The sequence below is a fragment of the Petaurus breviceps genome, unplaced genomic scaffold, assembly GCF_028583685.1.
Source record: "Petaurus breviceps papuanus isolate PSGF00001 unplaced genomic scaffold, PetGlider_PUasm1.0 90845, whole genome shotgun sequence".
In the NCBI taxonomy this organism is placed as follows: domain Eukaryota; kingdom Metazoa; phylum Chordata; class Mammalia; order Diprotodontia; family Petauridae; genus Petaurus; species Petaurus breviceps.
In genome coordinates this window covers 5,742,284-5,764,346 of record NW_027187359.1, presented here as the reverse complement: position 1 = coordinate 5,764,346, position 22,063 = coordinate 5,742,284, and the positions used below count along the sequence as shown (strand labels likewise).

At 35.7% G+C, this 22,063-nt stretch overlaps 1 protein-coding gene across 11 annotated transcripts in view; it reads left to right on the top strand.

Moving 5' to 3' along the window:
- The window catches only part of DTNB (dystrobrevin beta), a 375,244-nt gene that overhangs the window by 45,728 nt on the left and 307,453 nt on the right, over nucleotides 1-22,063 (top strand). For 9 of the 11 annotated variants that reach the window (XM_069072001.1, XM_069071997.1, XM_069072003.1 and 6 more), the window contains one exon: nucleotides 2,596-2,809. In XM_069072001.1, coding sequence (XP_068928102.1) covers nucleotides 2,596-2,809 — 214 coding nt within the window. Of the gene's footprint in view, nucleotides 1-2,595; nucleotides 2,814-22,063 lie in introns of those variants that run through there. The other 2 variants (XM_069071996.1, XM_069072007.1) reach the window with 2 other exon arrangements.

The following is a 22,063-nucleotide window of genomic DNA, read 5'->3' as shown; positions in this document are numbered from 1 at the left end:
TAAGTCAAGAAGCCTTTGCCTTCTAGAATATTGTATTCCAAATTTTCTGGGTCTCTATAATGGAAGTTGCTAAATTGTGTGTGAATCTGACTGAATCCTTTGTATTTGAATTCTTTCTGGCTGCTTGCAGTATTTTTTCTTTGACCTTTAAACTCTGGATTTTGGCCAACGTGTTCCTGAGAGTTTTCATTTTGGAATTTCTTTCAGGAGGTAACAAGTAGATTAAAAAAAAATTCTTCTTTGTCCTCTTGTTCTAAGAGATCTGGGCAGCTTTCCTTGAACTTTTCTTGAAATAGGATTTCAGCTCTTTTTTGGGTCATGGCATTCAGATAATCCAATTATTCTTAAATTTTTCTCCTCAATTTGTTTCCAAGATTAGTTGTTTTGCTTTGAAATGTCTTAGATTTTTCTTCTATTTGTCTTTTGATTTTGTTTTAGTATTTCTTGTGTCTCATGAAGTCATTACCTAGGCAAAAATATGTGGCATCATTTTGTACTGTGAAATTGAATGTCTAAGTTTATGTAGTACTATATGGTTTTATATTGTGCTATTTAGTGATTATGATGCCTTAACAAAACAGATTGCAAAGTAATTATGTTATTGAAAGAGATATATCGTCACATGGCTAACTGGTTATGTTTACTTTGGAATTGATAGCTGTGTTTTTTCTTATACCTAAAAATTGAATAAGAATAGAGATTAGAAAAGGAATTGGACCTGTGCTTTCATTTGGAACCCCCTATGTCGATACAGATACACACCTTTCAGTAACTTAGTCTTGAGGAATTGTCTAGAGCATTGAAAGGTTAGGTTGCTTGCTCAGGGTTGCATAGCCATTCAGTGCCTGAGGCAAGACTTTAACTTGGGTCTTGTTGGCTTCTAGATTGGCTTTTTATCTGCTAAGACAATATAATGTACAAATTATTTGTGATTTTATAATTTGAATTTCATTCTATACTCATTCATGCCTAGTAAATCACAGTGCTTTATCTCACATTGCCATATATTATATTTATATATTGTTTTGTAGTTTACAGAATACTTTGATTATTTGACATTGTCCTCTTTGATCCTTATGACATTTCTGTGAGGTAGGCAGAGCAATTACCTGAATCTCCACCCTGATACTTTGTACCTCTACTTATGTGATCTTGGCTAAGTGGCTTAGTTTCTTTAGAGCACCATTTCTTAAACTTTAAAACGAGAAGGTTGTACTAGATGACCTTGCAGCCTCCTTTCAGAAATGCTGAGGGGTAATTGAGTATACCATGGCACCCAGTTCATTGTTATTTAAATTATACCATTTCAGTATCTCTAACACCCTAGCCTACAAGTTCATCAGCCTCCCCAATTTTCATGACCCAATTTTCATTCGTATTTTCAAATATACCTTTGTTCTGTCTCATCTTCACCTAGTGAGAGTCATACCTTTGATTTTATTACACTTGTCATAGGAGTTTTTCACTTTTTTTGGTCAAGAACTCTGAAGTCATTTTGACCTTAACTTCCTGTTCTTCCCTCTTCCCTTGTCACTCATGTCTAAATCTGTTCTTCATCCTCACTGTAACTTCCAGTTATTCTACCAAACCTATCACCCCTGGCCTGATCTCATTTTCTTTCCTTTCTAATTTTGACCCTGTAGGTAATAATTTTAATGAATCCAGTTCTCTCTACTTGAAACCCTTGCCTTCTTAACTTCTCATTGCTCATGCCTTGCCAAACCTCAGTCCAGGATTACCTTTACTGCCTGCCTTCTGAATCCTTTTTACACACTGCTTATTGGTTCTGGAAGGAGTAATACAGTCATACTGCTGGTTCCCTGCAGATTTATCCTATCGAATCTCAACTGCTACATGGTGATTCCTTTATTTTTCCATGAGTTTCTTTCTCTTTTATTCTCTTCAGGATGCTCTGCAAAACATTAACTTCTCTCCATAAGCCTGTGCCATTTCTTCTTCCTTTGCAGCAGATGACTTTGCCTGACTTTATAATTTCTTACTAGAAATTCTTATTCATTTATCCTGAGCTATTTTTTCTATACCCCAGAATCCTGTGACACCATTCGCCATTTTCTCCTTCAGTTAGTTCTGAATTTTGCTTTTCTGGTCAAGACCACCACCACTAATTTACCTTGATCCCTCTTCCCAGGTCATCCTGTCGACTTCTAATCTCTGTCCCCTAATCCAAACTCACACAGCTAACCATCTTGATGTTCCTAAAGTACAAGTAGGACCCTGTCATTCTTCTGTTCTACATCTCCTCCCTGGGCCCAAAAGCTACTTTGTATTTCATTTTTATGTACCTTGTGTTGACTTATCTCTATATACATGGCATTTCCTACAGGGGAACGTAAATAAAACTTATTTAAGTACAGATAACACTTGTTTTTGGTTTTGTATCTTTCAGTGCCTAGAAGTGCCTTCCATATAACATCAAGCCCTTTACTAAATACGTGATGAATGAATGATCAGACCTATGTTTTCTCATAATTTGGGGGAATCTGTTTTCCTGAAGTCTAGTACAAATCTTACAGATGCGAAGCCTATCCTGTGCTTTAAAATAGGTGACAGTTAATTTCTTTCCTTCATTTTCAGTGCACCTTGTTGATATCTGGAATATGATTGAAGCCTTCCGAGACAATGGCCTTAACACTCTGGACCATAACTCTGAGATCAGTGTGTCCCGTCTGGAAACCATCATTTCATCCATCTACTACCAACTGAACAAGCGCCTGCCTTCTACTCACCAGATCAGTGTGGAGCAGTCAATCAGCCTTCTCCTCAACTTCATGATTGCAGCATATGACAGGCTAGTACCCTATGTGGTCGTGTGCTTCATTTTGAGAATTATACTGATTTTCCTTTTCACAATTTGGCCTTGTCAGATATTGCTAACTGTATTAGCATGATTAAGAAGTAGGTGCCATTATCTATTGCCTTTTCCAGTTATAAAATATAGGGAAAAATTCAGCCTCGTGACTTGATTCCCTCTAACACATCATATACATGGGTCAATAGCATTGTATTGAATCTCTGCTCTCTTGAAGGAGCAAAAGTTTGGGCTGACTTTTTCTGTTCTTTAATTCTGATACATGTAGGATGTGCAGGCCCATTTTAATAATAGCCCTTGAAAAATGTAATTAGGAAGGTAAACTTATTGTTTAAAAAAAAAACAACATAAGACTTCATTCCACAACTAAATCCATCTCTACTTTTCATGGTAATAACAAAAAGTTGGCCATACTACAGAAAATAAAAATAATTTTAAAAAGAACAAAGTCTAACCATTAGAACCTAGGAAAAAATATTTTTCCTTTTGTTGCTTTACTTTCCTTCTTTATAAAACTATTGTATAGTATTATATGCATCTGTAAAATGCTATTGTAACTATTATATTTGATAAATACAACACGGGTAAATTATTATGATATTTAGTTTTTGTCACTATTTTGTTAAGGTTACTTCCATTAAGATGTATATCATTTTGGCATACTTTCTTGATTTTCCTGTCAAAAGACATACAGAAATTTGCTATTTGAAAGTACAGAATTTTAGGTGCGTTGTCAGATTGTCCCAATGTCAAAACTATTTTTCATTGAATTAATGGACTTGGATTTTGATGATTCTCTAGGATTAATTTCATTCTAATTGATAACATACATGTGTTCTTAATCTAAGAAATGTTAGTTAAAGTTGTTCTAAGGGAGGGATGTGAAATATTTTCATGGGTCACTGACACATAGAAAAATCTAATGAGGACCCATGTAATATAAAAAAGCAACTTAATTTTTCTTTTAAAATAAAGAAATATAAAATATTTCACTTATCTGCCTTTGAAGTATATCAGAAAAACATCACTCAATAATTATAACCATAATGAAAATTATAACCATGTTCTTTGGTTCTGTATATATTATGTTTAGTTAATGAGAAAAGATAGAAAGGGCAAAGGGAGAGTAGTGATACATAAAGGGAAAGACATAGATGTACAGAGAGAAACATATGCCAGTGTATTGAGTGCTAGACCTGGAGTCAGGAAGATCTGAATTCAAATATGGCCTATCTGTGTAACCCTTGGTAATTAAATTATTCACTTAACCTCTCTTTTTAAATTTGCAAAATTTTAGGGGCGGCCAGGTGGCTCAGTGAGTAAGAGCTCCAGCTCCAGTGTTAGGATGACCTGGATCAAATCCGGGCTCAGATACTCAGTACCACACCCAGAAATAACTGGCCGTGTAACCTTGAGCAAGTTACTTAACCCGATTTCTTTAAAAAAAAAATAAATTTGCAAAATTTCTTTCCTTAATTGTAAAATGGACATACTAATTCCCACCTATCTTGCAGGGTTGTTGTGAGGGTCAAATGAATTAATATTTGTAAACATTTATCAACATGCCTGGCATATAGTAGGTGCTTTATAAATGCTTATTTTTACATACCAGATATATATAGGCAGAGTTCCATTTAATGAGCCTACCTAGTGCCAGATATTTATGCCTAAAGTAGAGGTTAGGGCAGCTAGGTGTCCCAGTGGATAGAGTGCTCATCCTGAAGTTGGGAAGATTCATCTTTCTGAATTTAAATCTGGCCTTAGACCTTTATTGCTGTGTGACCTTGGGCAAGTACTTAACCCTGTATACATCAGTTTCTTTATTTGTAAACATGAACCTAGAGAAGGAGATGGCAAACTACTCCAGTATCTTTGCCAAGAAAATCTCAAACAAGATCATAAAGAGTTGAACGTGACTGAAACAACACAACACCAAGAGCAGCAGCAGCAGCAAAGTACAGGCTGGACCATATCTCTTTTATGATGAAGAATCTTTTGTAGATCCCTATGGGGGCAAATAGCTGGGGCTGAGGATAGAACACTGGTTTTAGAATCAGGAAGGCTCATTTTCATGAGTTCAAATCTAGTCTCAGACATTTACTAGCTGTGTAACCCTGGGCATTTAACCCAGTTTGCCTCAATTTCCTCATTTGTAAAATGACCTGGAGAAGGAAGTGAAAAAGCATTCTAGTATCTTTGTCAAATAAACCTCAAATGGGGTCACAAAGAGTCAGACATAACTGAAATGACTCCACAACAACAACAATCCCTTCTAGGTATTTGGAGCCCTTTACAACTTGGCTCCACCTCCAAACTATATGCCAAATTCAGAGAACTTGTGTTCCAATCCTGGCTGTGCCACTTACTACTTTTGTGACCTTGGACAAGTCATTTCACTGTTCTAGGTCTCAGTTTCCTTATCTTTAAAATAAACAGTTTAAAACAGATGACCTGCTGAAATCCCTTTGAGCTCCGTCTTCCTAGGATGATGTCACATTATTCCCCATCACATGTTCCATGTTTTCGATAGACTGTCCAACATGCTGTTATCCGTAGATGACTTACTGTCTTTGCACAGGTGTGTCCCTATCATCCCCTCTTCTTTCATTTCTGCCTCTTGAATTTCCTAGATCCATTCAGTACTCCACTTGTGCTAACTCTTTTTTTTTCTTTTTGGAGGGGGGAAGGCAGGGCATTTGGGGTTAAGTGACTTGGCCAAGGTCCCACAACTAATTAAGTGTTAAGTGTCTGAGATTGGGTTTGAACTCAGGTCCTCCAGACTCCAGGACTGGTGCTCTATTCACTTTGACAGCTAGCTACCCCTAAGTTCTAACTCTTACATGAGGCCTTTTCTGATTAACATTTTCCCTCTGAAATTATTTTATAAATATTTTGTATGGATTTATCTACACAAATGTAATTTTTTTCTTCAGCTGAATGTAAGTTCCTTCAGGGCAGGAACTATTTGCATTTTGAATTTGTATCTGTAGTGTCTACTGAAGAGCCTGGCACCTAGTAAGTGCTTAATAAAGGCTTATAGAATTTAATTTAAGCAGATGAAGAGAGGTAAGAAATGAGAGAAATGTTAAAAGAGAGAGGAAAGGAAATGGATTGGGGAAGTAGATTTTTGATGTCTTTCCTTGTTCATATGTTAGACCTTGTTTATTTGAACTGTGGGCATCAGAATGAGTGGTGTGTCATTTTAGTGACCATGCACATATCAACACATTTTCCTGCAATTTAACATTAGCTTTTCTATTTAAAGTTTGTTTTTGAAATTGAGGTCTATTTTCTTATGGAATTCCAAGTAATTTGCACATCTCAAGGAATGATTTGGATTATAGGACTTTAATTTCACCCTTAGGGAACAAGGTCAGTTTATCCAGTATACACTGCTATCTTCACACTACCTTCATCACTTAAAAAACAAACAAACAAACAAACCTTAAAAAACAAACAAACAACAAGATTCAGGCTGTTTTGTTCCATAGTACTTGAAAATTATGGTGTTAAATCATTATTTGTTTAATTGTTCAGTACCTTTTGGGTGATTCAGATCAAAGTTTTTGGTCTTGTTGGTTCCTAGTGTGTCTATAATAGGGAGTTACTGATCTTTTTCTTTATTCTCCTTCAAAAAGATCTTCAGAATAAGTGGGTTAATATCTTTTTAAGGCTAATTTAGTTTCTTAAGTAGGTTTTGTGTTCTTATGAGCTTTTAGCCTCCTGAAGGTCCAGTTATACCAAAAAGTATGCATATGTATTTAATATATTTTTAATATATAATTTTTGTATTATAACTGTAGGGTTTGATTTTTTCCCTCAAACTCTCTGATACCTCCATTTAGGAATTATATATACTGTATCAAGCTTAGGGACACACTGATACCCTCCAAAAATATTCATCTTCCTCTTTACAAGTTGCTTCTCAGCTGTCTATGGAGTAATAAGATATCAAGTCAAAAGAAACAAAGTCCATTGAGAGTTTGAACAAGATATCAGCCTTGAATGCTAGCACTGTTCAAATTAAATGAACAGAACATAATTAAATGAAAGGAAGTTGCTAAATATAATACTTCTAAATGCAAAATGATTAAATTGAGTTGCAGCAAACCAAGAAATTACTCTTCCTTGGGCTCATTGCTATACTTTCATCTCAAGGAATTACAAATAAACATAGAAATCCTTCATATAGGTTCCATTTAACACATGACATAATGAACTTTAGTTACTTATATCTTTAAAAAAATCTACATATTAATTTAATGATAATAACTGATATTTTTATGGCACATTAAAACTTGGAATGCACTTGGAAAACATTTTATCATTTGATCCTTACAGTATCCCTGTGAGATAATTGCTGAATTTGTTGTTGTTGTTCTCATTTTACAGAAAAACTGAAGTGAGAGAGATTGTAATTTGCCCAGTGTCATGCAGCTAGTAAATGCAGTAGGTATGGCATGCTATTGTTTCAGTTTTGTAGATGGCCCATTTTGGAAGAGGTAAATTAATTTATTCCATTAGTACAACAAAACATTTTAGCAATGGAGGCAGAACTATTGTACCTGATGGAAGTTAAGCCTAGAATTAAAGGAAATAAAGGATTACTGAGTTTGGAAATTAGCGAAAAACCTAACAGCTAATTTCTTGAGGTGTCACTAAATGATTAAAGATAGTGGTTTCTGAAAGAGATTGTAGTCATAGATGAATATTGACCCATTTTTCAGATGAGTTAAATTATCCTAAAGGATAGTTACAATATCCTACTTTTTCTGAATGCAAAAGAAAATAGATCTTTTAATATGTGTCCTAAGAAAGCTTCCTTTAAAACAATTTTCTATATATAATTGAATATATATAAAACAATTTATATATAATATATATTTTATATTAATAATATGTATATATATAAAACAATTCTATATATAATCTTATTTCACCACTAAATTCCACTTAAAAATGAATCTATGTCCTTAACACCAAAATTGGTGTTTTATATTTAGAATGTTTTATATTTTTAAACATTTAAAATAATTGAAAGGAAAATACATTACAAAACAATTAGATTTTAAGTCTAAATATTTTAACATTGAAAACATAAATTTACTTGAGTATATGATCTGCCACAGAATTACTTTCAGCAAAAATATATTTGGTAAAGGGAAGTATGTTGCATTTCAAGGATACTGTTTCTTGCCTGGAATTCAAAAGGATTTACAAATAATTTTATTTTATAGCATCATAGGACTTAGAACTAGAAAGGACCTTAGAGGCCATTTAGTCTAGCATAAATACTAGCTATCACCACCATCATAAGTTTGACTTTGAAAGGGAGAAGAGATGTGGGATGATTGATTGAAGAGATGGTAGGGTCTAGTGGTTTGTTTTTATTTTTTTCAGGATGGAAGAATCTTGGCCATATTTATAAGCAGGATGGAGGGAACCAGTAAGTAAGAGGAGATTGAGGAATCAAATGAGGATGGATGATTATGGGGGCAGTCTGCTAAAAAAAAAATGAGAGAGATGGCATCAAAATCACCTCTTCTTTAGATACTAATGGAGAAGAGTATAGTACATGATATCAAGAGCTTGTAAGATATAGAGAAGAGAGAGTTGTAACAAATGACCTTTATTTTTTAATTAAAATGCTTTTATTAAGCACTTACTATGTGCAAAGTACTCTGAGATAAGTTCTGAGTATGCAAATGTAAGACAGATTCTGCTCTCAAGGAGCTTATATTAGCTTATATTCGAATGGGAGAGAGAACACATACTGGAACTTTCAGAAGCAAGCCAGATAAAAGAATTATGATCTTATGGGTATAGTAGCAAAGCAGATAGTAACAAATTTTCTTTAATGTCATTTCCACTGACAGAATCATATCCATTTCTCTTGTTGAACCATTTGAAAATATGAAAGACATTGGTAGCAGGAATTTTCTTTTCTTAGTTTTCAGTAACTGTGACTTTTGAGGAAGCAGGACTATACTGCCCACAGATGCTACTGTGAAGTCATATTTCCACTTATAGTGGTTGCTTCCTGAAATCATGGTATGGAGCCTGTGCTGGAAGCAGGACCAGTGGTATGGGTGGGTGCTGCCACTGCTAGCACACTGGTGCTTACCTTTCCACCAGTGGCAGTTGGTATGGTGGTACTGAAGAATGTGGGCTTGTTCTCCCCAGTGATTGTTCCATTTTGTGGATTTGGAGGCCAGGGTTAAAACTTAGTGGTCTGGAGGGTCCTGCTATTCCAAGTGCTCATGGTTTCAAAGTTCTTAGGATTTTTTCATTAGGGTGTGAGGGTAGGTAGTTATAATGTGCTTGTGGTGGGTTGACTTGCTTGGCACATGCTGCCACTGTCTTTCCTTCAGGGCATTCTACAAGACTAGTTTGTTTGCCCCTTACATTAAAAAAAATTTCTTAGTAAAGTATAAGGCAAGGTCCTCTGAGAAAGGGTAGTCATATAGGAGATTTAAAGAAACAATTATACCTTTTTGTGGGCAGAGGGATAGAAAATAAAAAAAGGAATAAAAGAATTGCTTTGCTGTTGTGGTGAGAGCCTGGATGAGGTTTGCCAATATACATTGAGAGTGGATCCAGTTGGTTTGATTACATGATTTTTTCCAGCTCTGTTTGGCAACATGTGAGTAAAGGAGGAGAATGTTGGGAGGGTTGGGTTTTGGTAAGTCAGTAGAGTTGATAGGATGAAGGAGCAAACTCTGGAAGACAGGTGAACTAGTTAACTTTTTAGCGTCCAGATTGGAAATGGAGGAAAGTGAAATTAGAACCAGTATGATGGCCTGGGAGAGACCTGAGGGACCGAGAGATTGGAGGTTCCAATGAAGATGAAGAACACAATTAGAAAATGTAAGGCTTTTCTGTAATCAAACTAAACACAGAGAGATCTTGTGCTCCCCATATTGTTTAGTCAAAAGTATGATGACACTAATATGGTGTGCTATTTGCCCTGTGATACTCTCAACAAGGATACTCAGTGTGTGTGTAGGGGATTCTCAATATCATTTTATAGATAGGAGAGTAGAAGCATAACTCTGTAGTTGATTTTTTGTTCCTGGTCATTTTTTTTGTTTGTTTTTGGTATTAGGCAAGTCTGTTTTTTTTCATACCTTTGGTATCTTTGCATCATTCAGATAGCTTGTGCCTTGATCCCTCGCATCTTTACAGTTGTGTCACCTCTTGCACAAATGTTCTTTTTGTATACTTGTCTTAATCCATCTCTTTTTCCTATCTTTGTTCTCTTCAGTGGTGTTTCTACCTCCTATAAAATAAACACACCTGGGACCTTGTTAGACTCCTCTAAGTTCCATTATTTTCCATTACTCAAATTAGCACCATATTTTCATCGCAGTGGAGCCACTTAACATATTTGACATAATATTTTAAGTTTGAATTGTGTGAATTGGAATATATATATGAGCTCTACAGAAGCTCCATTACTTGAACTAATCAGGACCTAGCTGTAATTTCCTTATTTTTTCATCCTCTGCAGCTACATTTATTTATCTCATGGTCTTTTTGTAAATATTTAAGAGCATTGACATATGAAATAGTCAAATGCCCCAAGAAATATTTTTGTTGACTTTGGACCGAGAATAAAACCATTTCTGTTAACTTCTTTAATTCCTTCTCTATAGAGAGCCCATAAACCATCCTTTTTTAGCTGCTTCTGCTTTCTGTTTTTTGATTTTAATTAGAGTGAGAATGTCAAGATGCATAAGGTTCATTTCTTCAAGTAATGTGTCCAATTATTTATTGGACAAAGATCACCCATTTAAAGCCCAAGTTCAATTTATAGAGTCAATCTGAAAACAGTAGGGTCTTTAGCACCATTTGTTCTCTTGGCTTATAGTCTTCTTTCCCTTCAGAAGTAGAAAGGAGGAAGCTTCTTCAGACTGAGGGTCATTTTGTATTTTTTTTTTGTTTCATGAGTTGAGATGGTCAAAGAATTCACCACCAAGTGGCAAGTCTGCTGGTAATGAACTTCAAATAAAATCAAAAGTTAAGTTTTTAGAATATTAAAGTTTCAAAAAATTTATGAAAATAAGATAATATACAGATTCTCAATTGATAAAATTCTTTATGATTTTCACATTTTCAATCCATAAAATAACCATACTAATAATATTATTAATGAAATATGTGGACTTGTTTTTCAGATGCAATTTCTCTAAATACATGGTGCCATTATGTTGTGACATATTTTTTTAGCTACTAATTAAGGTTGATATTTTACCTTTACAGTAACATCAGAAAACCCCACTTTGTGCAAATAAGTTCTTGGTAATAAATTTGTGTTGCTTTGTTTGATAAACCAGGATACTTTTTATTTGCCTATAGTCAAAATGTAAGATTTTTGGGCTTAAATTCTTATTTCAGCATAATAGGTAACAGAAGAGAAGCTCCTTAAAAGTTATTTTTCAGATAGAGTAAGGCCAAATATATCATATTTGTCTGTGACAAATAGGTTCTTTAACCATTCACATTTGTAAATATTTAGACCTTCAAGATAAAATAAGAATTATTTCTGTAGACTGGTAAAGGGATTAATAAACAAATCTTTACTTCTGTTTCATTTAACAGAAGGAATTTTTTTAAATTGGAGAACATCAAGAATATTTTTTGTATGTTTATTACTAATAGATCTAATGCATTTATGTTGTTATTTGATCATTCTTGATCAGAATACAAATTAGAAGATCTTGCAATGTTTTTATCTAGAGAATGCAATTTTCTAAGAATAGTAACCAAATAACTGTTTCTGGAGGAAAATTTTATTTAAAAAATGAATTTACTTTATCTCTATTATTATGACAAAAGTTTTTTTAATTTCTGTTAGATCAGATAGCATTAAGTGCTTTGGCTTCAGAAAGCTGTGTAATTTGTTGTCACAAGTTTTAAAAGTCTGTTTTTTAATGCAATGTTTCTATAAATTGGTTACTTATAACAATTTGAAAAACTATGTAGCTCTTTGTTCATATTTTTCTACACAAATGATTAGGACAATGATTTTATGCAAAGGATAACATTTAAACTAATGCTTATAGTTGTGTGTTTTGGTTAAGAGGTGCTTTTTAAGTACATATACAATGTGCCAGGAATTGTGCTAAGCACTAGTAATACCAAGAAAGTCAATCCTGACAACAATTGAACTCTGTCAGTGCATAATTAGTGTATATGTTATCTCACATAGCATTTTCATTTAAAAATTTTGTCTGTTAAAAATTTATCTTGAGGGGTGGTCAGGTAGCACAGCGAGTAATAACACTGGCCCCAGTGTCGGGATGACCTGGGGATTGAATCCGGGCTCAGACACTTAGCACCCACCCAGAAACACCTGGCCATGTAATCTTGAGCAAGTTACTTAACCCTAGTTGCTTAGGGGTGGCTAGGTGGCTCAGCGAGTAAGAGCACCAGCCCCAGTGTTGGGATGACCTGGGGATCAAATTCGGGCTCAGATACTTAGCACCACACCCAGAAATAACTGGCGGTGTAACCTTGAGCAAGTTCCTTAACCCCAATTGCTTTAAAAAAATTTTTTATCTTGATATGACATCACCATGAATGAATTTTCAAAATAAAAAACCTTACCCAAACTACCAGCAGTTTCACTAATGTATTGTACATACATCTATAATAAACTGAGTATCTTTAATCACATCTTTTATTTTATTCACTTGCAGTACAAAATGGGAAGCTTTTAGTTTCTTGATCAATTGGTTCCAGATGTCTTTAGACATATGGGTAATTGACTTTTCTTGCAATATTATCTGCAAGTTGAACCATTTAAAGCTGTTATGCATATCATTTGCTAAGCATCATTTCAACTACAGTGGTAGTTGCAAGTAGCATCAACATTTCTCATATCAAATGAGGTTTTTTATACCTAGTTCTATAAGCAGCCTTATATGATGCGAGCAGTCCTTTTGATATCACAAAATATTATTTGTAAAAAATTTAGCTTTTATTGATTAAAAACATCTGATTTTCTCTGCAAATTCTTTTGTTTTGGTAATGGTTGGGTTGTTCTTCATTCTCAAAGAAGACCAGAATGACATCATTATGTTGGAATCAAGGTCCAGCTGTGGCTAATCAGACCAATATAAACTCAGAAAATTCTACCACAGGTCAAGCATGTGTTTACTAATATATTTTACATATGAATTTTCTTTTTTGCATTTTAGTTGATTTTTATTACCTTCATTTTCCAGTGCTTATAGTGCATGACATATAGTATGTACTTAATAAATGTTTATTGATTGATATTATTTATTGATTTACTATATCCATTCCCATTCCTCTGACAAGGGAAACATCAAAGAATTTTTTAAAAGGTGAATTTAAAAAAAAGCAGTTCAGCAAACTTAATGAACACATTTACCAAACTTAGCAGTGAACTACATGTACACTTAGATCTAGATCATAGATGTAGAGCTGGATAGGACCTTAATAAGCCATCTCATTTATCACCCTCATTTTATACATGGGGAAACTATGATCTAGGGAATTTGTGACTTGCCAAGATCACATGGTAAGTAAATGCTACAGATAGGATTTCAGGCTGTCATTTAAATTCACTGGCTTTTATGCTATCTGCAGCTAAAACATTCATATAAAGCATTCATACTTCTCTTATCCTGCCTCATCCAATTTGTTTTTGGGTCCCATAAATTTTACCTTCATAACATCTCTTGTGTATACTCTGTTCTCTCCTTTGACATTGCTACCACCCTAGTGAAGACCTTCATCGCCATATGCCTGGACTATTGCAGTACTTTGCTGGCTGGTCTCCCTGCGTCAACTCTCTCCTTGCTCCAGTCCATCTTCCATGCCACTGCCAAATGGACCTTCTTTCAGCACAGATCTGACCATATAACTCTGCTATTCAGTAAACTCCAGTAGTGCCCTTTCACCTCCGGGATCAGACATAAAATCTTTTGTTTGGCATTCAAGGCCCTTCACAACCTATCCTCCTACGTTTCCAGTTTTCTTACATCTTAGTTCCCTAAACATACTCTGATTTAGTAACACTGACCTCTATTTTGTTTCTTGTACAAGATATTCAATTTCCAAACTCTGCTCATTTTCACTGACTTGTCTCTCTCATTTCCACTTCCTGGCTTCTCTGGTTTCTTTCAAGTTTCAGATAAAATTACATCCTCTATGAGAAGACTTCTCCTGTTAATGATAACAATTCCCTCTATTGATTATCTCCAGTTTATCCTGTATATATCTTGTTCATATCTAGTTATTTTTATATGGCATCCCTTGACAAAAAGGACTGTCTTTACTTTCTCTGTATCCCCAGCACTTAGCACTGTGCTTGGCATACAGTACATGCTTAATAAATGCTTAGTGACTATTTTTACTTTGTGTTCCTGCTTGTCTGCTACTTAAGGTATTTCTGTTGTCTTTGTTTCTGTTTCAGTTGCTAAAGTTAATTTTATCTTCAAACCAGTTGTGTAATTTTTCTATCATGAAAGGATTGTTATTTCACTTTTTAAAAATTACAGATAATAACATTTCAGAGAATTTAGTTTAAATTTAATTTGTTAGAAATTTGAAATCATTAAAAACAGTTCTTGAAAATCTAATTCTTAAAACATTTCATTCTTTTAAAAGATGCAGTTTTATTAAAACCATATATTATACTTGCCAAAATTATTTTTTTTCAAAATACATTTTTGATCACCATTGTTTTTACATTGACTTCATTTCCACCATGTCCCTCCCTTTTACCCTTCTCAGAGGGGTCAGTTCATATACCAAATAATTTTCTAAAATAAAAGGGAAATTGGAAGAAGAGGAAAAAATGTGAAATTGATGAATAAGATGAAAAAATTTGACATTATCAGCAATATTCCACAGCTGTTTATCTCTACCTTTAGAAAGAAGTGGGAGGAGGTGTTTTCATGCCTCTTTTTTTGGAGCCAGACTTATTTGTGTTCATTTTTGCAAAATTCATTTTTTATTTTTTTTGTGGTAGTTCTTTCTAGTTATATTGTGTGGTTGTATATTTTGTTTGCTTGTTGCTGTTTTCTTCTTAGTTTCACTTCATGTAAGTCTGTGCTTCTCTGTATTCATCATCTTTGTTGTTTCTTACAGCACCATAATATTCTAGTACATTACCACAGCATATTTATTTTTTTAATCTTTTTTTATTAATTTGTTTGTTTCCTTTTAGTTTACAGGATTCAATTCCACAATTCCTTGAGTTTCACATTTTGTCCCCCTCCCTCCCCTTCCCTTTCCCATGGCAGCTTATAGTCAAGTATAGGATCTGTAAATACTTTCACATTATACGTTAGTCAGGTTATAAGGACGGATTGTACCAGCTGGAATGAAAAATGGTAAAGAGGACATAAAACCAAATAAGAGAAAGAAAAAGATCAGGTATTTTGCTTTCACCTGGATATAAACTTCGTACTTTCTAGTTCTTTCTTTGGATACACATATTTCTCTCCATCATGAGTCTTTTGGGACTGACATATCACTGCATTGCTGAGAAGAGTCCATTCTATCAAAGTTGGTCATCACACATACGTTGTGTCTGTAATTGTGTACAAATTTCTCCTGGTTCTACTCTTCTCACTCAGCATCAGTTCTTTTAAGCCTCTCCAGGTAAATATGAAGACCATCTGCTCCTTGTTTCTTATAGCACAATAGTATTCCATAACATGCATATACCACAACTTGTTCAACCATTCCCCAATTGGTGGGCACCCCCTTAATTTTCAATTCTTTGCTACCACAAAAAGAGCTGCTATAAACATTTTTGTACATATGGGTCTTTCTCTCATTTCTATGATCTCTTTGGGTATTTAGGAGTGGTATTGCTGGATCAAAGGGTATGAAAGTATTTATAGCCCTTTGGGCATAATTCCAGATTGCTCTCCAGAAAGGCTACCACAGCATATTTAGTAATTAACCAACCTGTGGGAATCTGCTTTTATTTACAATTCTTTGTTACTACAATTAGAGGCAGCTAGGTAGTGCAGTGGATAGTGTCCTGGGATGGAATCAGGAAGAAAGACCTCAGTTCAAATTCTGTCTCAAACGTTTACTAGCTGTGTGAACCAGGGAAAGTTACTTGACTTCTCTTTGTCTCATTTTCTTCAACTGTAAAAATGGTGATAATAATAGCATCTATCACCCAGGGATGTTGTGAAGATCAAATGAGATAATATTTGTAAAGTGTTTGGCACATAGTAGGCAGTTCCTTTCCTCTTCACTTTTCTGTTATCATTGGTCTTCTGGAATCATTGTTGGTAAAAGTAGTTATGGAAAGCAAAATTTAAAAAAAATTACTGGATATAATACCTAATGATAAGCTCACGCTAATGATATGACAAAAACGATCTTATTGTCATTTAAAATATTTTAGCTACATAGACTGGATTCTCTTTCCTTAAGTTTTATGCACATTTTACTGAATTTGTTGTTCAGTACCACTGCCTTCTAATATTTTCTTCAAGACATTAGGATGTTTAGCTGCCATATCTTCATCTGTACTCTCCACTTCTTTTTTTTTTTTTTTTGCTGTTTTAATTTTTATTGATAGCTTTTCTCTTTTTTCTCTTTTTTTTATTTGCTTTATTAACTTCTGATTTACATCATTCGTTTCCGCCAGATTTTGAGTTACAAATTTTCTCCCCGTTTTTCCCCCACCAATCCCCCCAAAACAGCAGTCCCACAGGATATCCCCACCTCCAATCTGCTCTCTCCCATATTTTCTCCCATACCCGTTTCGACTTTTCCAGTGGATCTCTATACCTCAGTGCCTGTACATCCCATTTCTTAATTACATGTAAGATGGTATTAATAATAGTATATATATAATATATATATATATACACACACATATATATTGAATATTTGATTTTAAAACTTTCAATCCCAGATTCATTCCCTTCCCCCCCTGCCACCCACCCCCACTGGGGAGACAAGCAGTTCAGTATAGGTTGTACATGTGCGGCTAATGCAAAACAGTAACATAGTAGATATATTGTAAAAGACTGACTACATTTCCCTCCCACCCGTTCTATTCTTTACTTTGATCCTGTCCCTTTTCAAAAGTGGGTGCTTCCAACTTCCCTCCCCCCTAGCCTGCTCTCCCTTCCATCATCTCCCTTCTCATCCCCTTCCCCCCCATTCTCCTGGAGGGTGAGATCCCCTATTTAGTGTGTATTTCCCTCCCTCCTCAAGCCAGATTCAATAGGAATAAGGTTGACCCATTCCCTTCTGCCCTCCTGTTCTTCCCCTCCATTGCAACCATTTTCCCCTGCCTCTTCTGTATGAGATAGTTTGCCCCAATCTGTCTCTCCCCATCTCCTCTCATTATACTCCTCTCACCTCTTAATTTCACCTTTTAAGTATCATCCCTTCCTGTTAAATTGGTCCCATGCCCTCTATCTATGTATACCTGTAAACGTATATACACACATTCACATATGTATTTATATGCCCGCATACCCTCATATAAAGATATATATATATATATTTCTAATCCCTTCAACTACTGAGAAAAGTTTCATAAGTTACAATTATTGTTTTTCCATGTAGGAATGTTAATAGTTCAACTTTGATAAGTTCCTTATGATTTCTTTTCCCTGTTTACCTTCTCATGCTTCTCTTGCTTCTTGTATCTGAATGTCAAATTTTCTATTCCACTCTGCTTTTTTCAGCAAGAATGCCTGAAAGTCCTGTATTCCACTGAATGACCATATTTTCCCCTGAAACATGATACTCAGTTTTGCTGGGTAGGTGACTCTTGGTCTTAATCCCAGCTCCCTTGACCTCCGGAATATCACATTCCAAGCCCTTCGGTCCCTCAGTGTAGAAGCTGCCAGATCCTGGGTTATCCTGATTGTGTTTCTACAATATTCAAATTGTTTCTTCCTGGCTGCTTGTAATATTCTCTCTTTAATCTGGGAATTCCGGAACCTGGCTATAATATTCCTAGGAGTTTTCTTTTTGGGATCTTTTTCAGGAGGTGATCGGTGGATTCTTTCAACCTCTATTTTGCCCTCTGGTTCTAAAACATCAGGGCAGTTTTCTTTGAGAACTTCCTGGAGCATGCTTTCCAGGCTCTTACTTTGGTCATGGCTCTCAGGCAGTCCAATAATTTTTAAATGATCTCTCCTGGATCTATTTTCCAGGTCAGTGGTTTTTCCCATGAGATATTTCACATTGCTTCTATTCTTTCATTTGTTTGGATCTGTTTAACAGCATCTTGATTTCTCATAAAGTCATTAGCTTCCATTTGCTCCAATCTAATTCTGAAGCAATGATTCTCCTCATTGAGCTTTTGAGATTCTTTTTCCATCTGGCAAATTTGGCTTTTTAAGGCATTCTTCTCCTCATTGCCTTTTTGAGCCTCCTTTGCCATTTGAGTCAGTCTGTTTTTTAAGGTATTATTTTCTTCAGTCAGGCTGTTGACTCTCATTTCATAATTTTCTTGCATTGTTCTCATTTCTCTTCCCAATTTTTCCTCCACTTCTCTTATCTGCTTCTTAAGGTCTTCTATGGCCTGTAACCAGCTTGTATTTTCCTTTGAAGTTTTTGGTGCAGGAGTACTGACTTCACTGTTTTCCTCCTGTTCCATGCCTTGCTCCTTCTTATCCCCCAAATAGGAGTGTAATGTTGGAATCTTCTGTCTGCTTTGTTTCCTTTGCCTGCTCATTTTGCCACTCAATTATTTGACTTTTGGGCTTTTTGCCACAGTAGGACTCTGCCACCAGGCAGGGGAGTTTTCGTCCCAAACGCTGGGGTTTTCTCAGCTGCCAGGGGTATTAGATGGGTGCCCTCTCTGAGGTCTCCACACACTCTGGCAAGCTGGACGCACACCCCAGGACCTCCACCCTAGACTGCAATCCAGATCCAAGCAGGTTAAAGCAAGAGCGATGACCCCTCAGACTGGTGCTTGGTCCCCCTACACTCTGCAGGCCAGGAGCTGAAGCCGCCACGTGGGGCTGACTGTGCCGGTTGTCTCAGTGGTTTCTCGCCCCGGGGGTAGAAGCCATGCACTCCCACTTACTGGTCCCAAAGTCCAGACTGTACTGGCCTCTCACCTTGTCCTTCGCATCTATGTATTGATAAATCTGGAAACAGCCACAGCTGCTGCTGATCTGGAGTCCCTCTGGCTGGTGGCTGGTCAGGCCCACCCTAGGGCTAAAGCCTCAGCGTGGTGCTGGGCTAAGCTCCCAGAGCGCTGTGCTGGCCTATTCCTGAAGGCCTGCTGGGCTGTCCTCAGTGGGAGGTTAGCTTCTCTGTGTCATTGTGTGGGTTCTGCAGCTCCAAAGTTTGTTTAGAGTCCCCTTTTTTCATGGATTGGGGAGGGTGGAAGCTGGAGCCGCGGGAAGGTCTTGCTTCTACTCGGCCATCTTGGCTCCCCAACACTTTTTTTCAAACTACTCTCCATTTCTTTAGTAATTTTAATGTTATTAAGCATTTGAACTAAATTTTTTTTTTGCTTTTTGGAGGGCAGTTGAGGTTAAGTGACTTGCTCAAGGTCACACAGCTAGTTTTTGTGTTAAGTGTCTGAGGCCGGATTTGAACTCAGGTCCTCCTGACTTCAGGGATGGTGCTCTATTCACTGAGCCACCTAGCTGCCCCTGAACTAAATTTTTAAAGCAATTGAATCATTCCTTTTTTTTATTATCCACTTCATTTCTGTTTTCTTTCACTACCTTAGATAAACTTAAAAGTTTTGTTTGAATGGTTTCTCTAGGAAAGGAATGCACCTTTTTAAAATTTTTATTTATTTATTTTTTTAAAGCTATTGGGGTTAAGTAATTTTCTCAAAGTTACATGGCATGTTATTTCTGGGTGTGGTGCTGAGTATCTGAGCCCACATTTGATCCCCAGGTCATCCTGACACTGGAGCCGGTGTTCTTTCTCGCTGAGCCACCTGGCCGCCCCGAGGAATGCACTTTTGATTGCAATTTTCAAACTGTATCTCTAAAAGATTCTTCATTTCTGTCATTGTATCACAAAACAAATAACATTGTTTCATAAAAACAAACCACAAAAAGCTGATGCAACTTTGTCTTTTTATTTTGTTTCACCTGCATTTTATAATAATTTTGCTTAGATATAGGTAATTTGGCATCCTGCTCTATTTTAGAGTCACTATTCATGCTAATTAATTATACAAACTTATGTTGTGATGTAATAAGAAGCCTCTTTTTTTGTGCTGGCAGTATTTCTGTCTGAAGTATTCTTCCTTTCGTCCTTTTGTTAAGGGCTCTTAAATTTTTTTTTTTTGCTTTTTTTTTGGAGGGGGTAAGGTAAGGCAATTGGGGTTAAGTGACTTGACCAAGGTCACATGGCTAGTTTTGTGTTAAGTGTTTGAGGCCAGATTTGATCTCAGGTCCTCCTGACTCCAGGGCCAATGCTCTATTCACTGTGCCACCTAGCCTCTCCTCTTAAATTGTTTTTTAACCCAGATGTTGGTATATGATATGCAGCAGCACATCACATCCATATGCTATGATGGGCAAATACAGACTGATGATATAGCAACATGTTAAAAACCCTTGATTAATTCATACAAATTGCATTAGTTGAATTTTGACTCATATTAAATGCAACCTATTATGAATTTATAATTTACTAAAACACTAAATGTTTTCAAAATTTTATTTTTGAGTTTTCCTGTGTCTGTAGGCTGACTTTCCCTGGAGGATTTTAGTCTATGGACTCCTATCTATCCTTTCTTTAATTCCTTTGAAATTTATTCTCCCAAAAAGTTGGGCACATATATGACAGCACTCAGTATAATGCCAACCACATAATAGATGCTTAATAAATGTTTATTGATTGATTGACTATATCCAGTATTCACAGAATCATAGAATTTCAGAATTAGGAAGGTCTTAAGTAACCATTAATCCAACCCATACTCCAAAAAAGCATACCCCACAGAGGGTCATCCATCCTTTGCCTGAAGACCTACAGAGAGGGGGTACCCACTACCCACCAAGGCAGCCCATTCCACTTTCATAAAGCACCAAATGTCAGAAAGCTTTCCCTGATACAAAGGATGAATTTATCTCTTGGCCTCTTTCTCCCATTGTTCCTAGCTCTATCTTTTGAAGCTAAAAGAAAAGTCTAATTTCTCTTCCACATGACAGGAAAAGACACAGCCTTTCTAGAAAACAATTTGTAATTGTGCCTGAAAATACCACTGAATCGTTCAGACTTTTTTTACTTGACAATACCACTACTAGTTTTATAACCCTAGAGAGATCAAAGAAAGGAAAAGAACCCTACCATACACAAATATTTATAGCTCCTCTTTTTGTAGTAGCAAAAACTGAAAACTAAGGGGGTACTCACCTAGTGAGGGATAACTCAACAAATTAAGGTGTATGAGTGCAGTGTAACATAGTATGACATAAGAAATGACAAAATGGATAGTTTCAGAGAAAACTGAAAATACTTGTATGTACTGAAACAAGATGAAAATGATTTATAAAGTGATAATGTTATATAGAAAAATAGTTTTGATTACATAAAATTAAAAAGCTTTTCCACAAACAAAATCAATGTAGGTAAAATTAGAATGGATACAGGTAACTGGGGGAAAAAGTCTTCATATTAAGTTTATTGGATAAAGATCTCACATACAAGATATGAAAGGAACTGATTCAAATTTATAAGAACAAAGGCCATTCCCCAGTAAATAAATGGTGAAAGGACATGAATATATAGTTTATAAAAGAAGAAATCCAGACTATCAGCAAATATCTTAAACATGCTTCAAGCCACTAATAATTAGAGAAATGTAAAGTAAAGCATTTCTGAGGTTCCATTTCACACTTATGGGATTGGCAAGGATGACAAAATATAAAAATGGAAATTATTAGAGGGGTTATAGGAAAACACACACTAGGCCTTATTAGATATGTACCTCATCCTTAGCTAGGAAGTCTGTGTTGTATTTTAAACCATATTCCAAAAATCTAAATCTGATTTTTTGACCCCATCTACTCAATCAACTGTGTACTTTCCAAATCTGACTCTTCTGATTCCTTTGCTTCATATCAATAGCAATAATGATCATACTTCCTGTGTTCTTTTGGCCTCTAGTTTCTTGCCCTAGCACTCATTGATGCTTTCTAGATGCCATCTAGGCCAACTCTTATACAAAAGGAATACATTCTATTACATACCTAACAAGGGGTCATCCTCCTTGTTAGACTTTGAAGACCT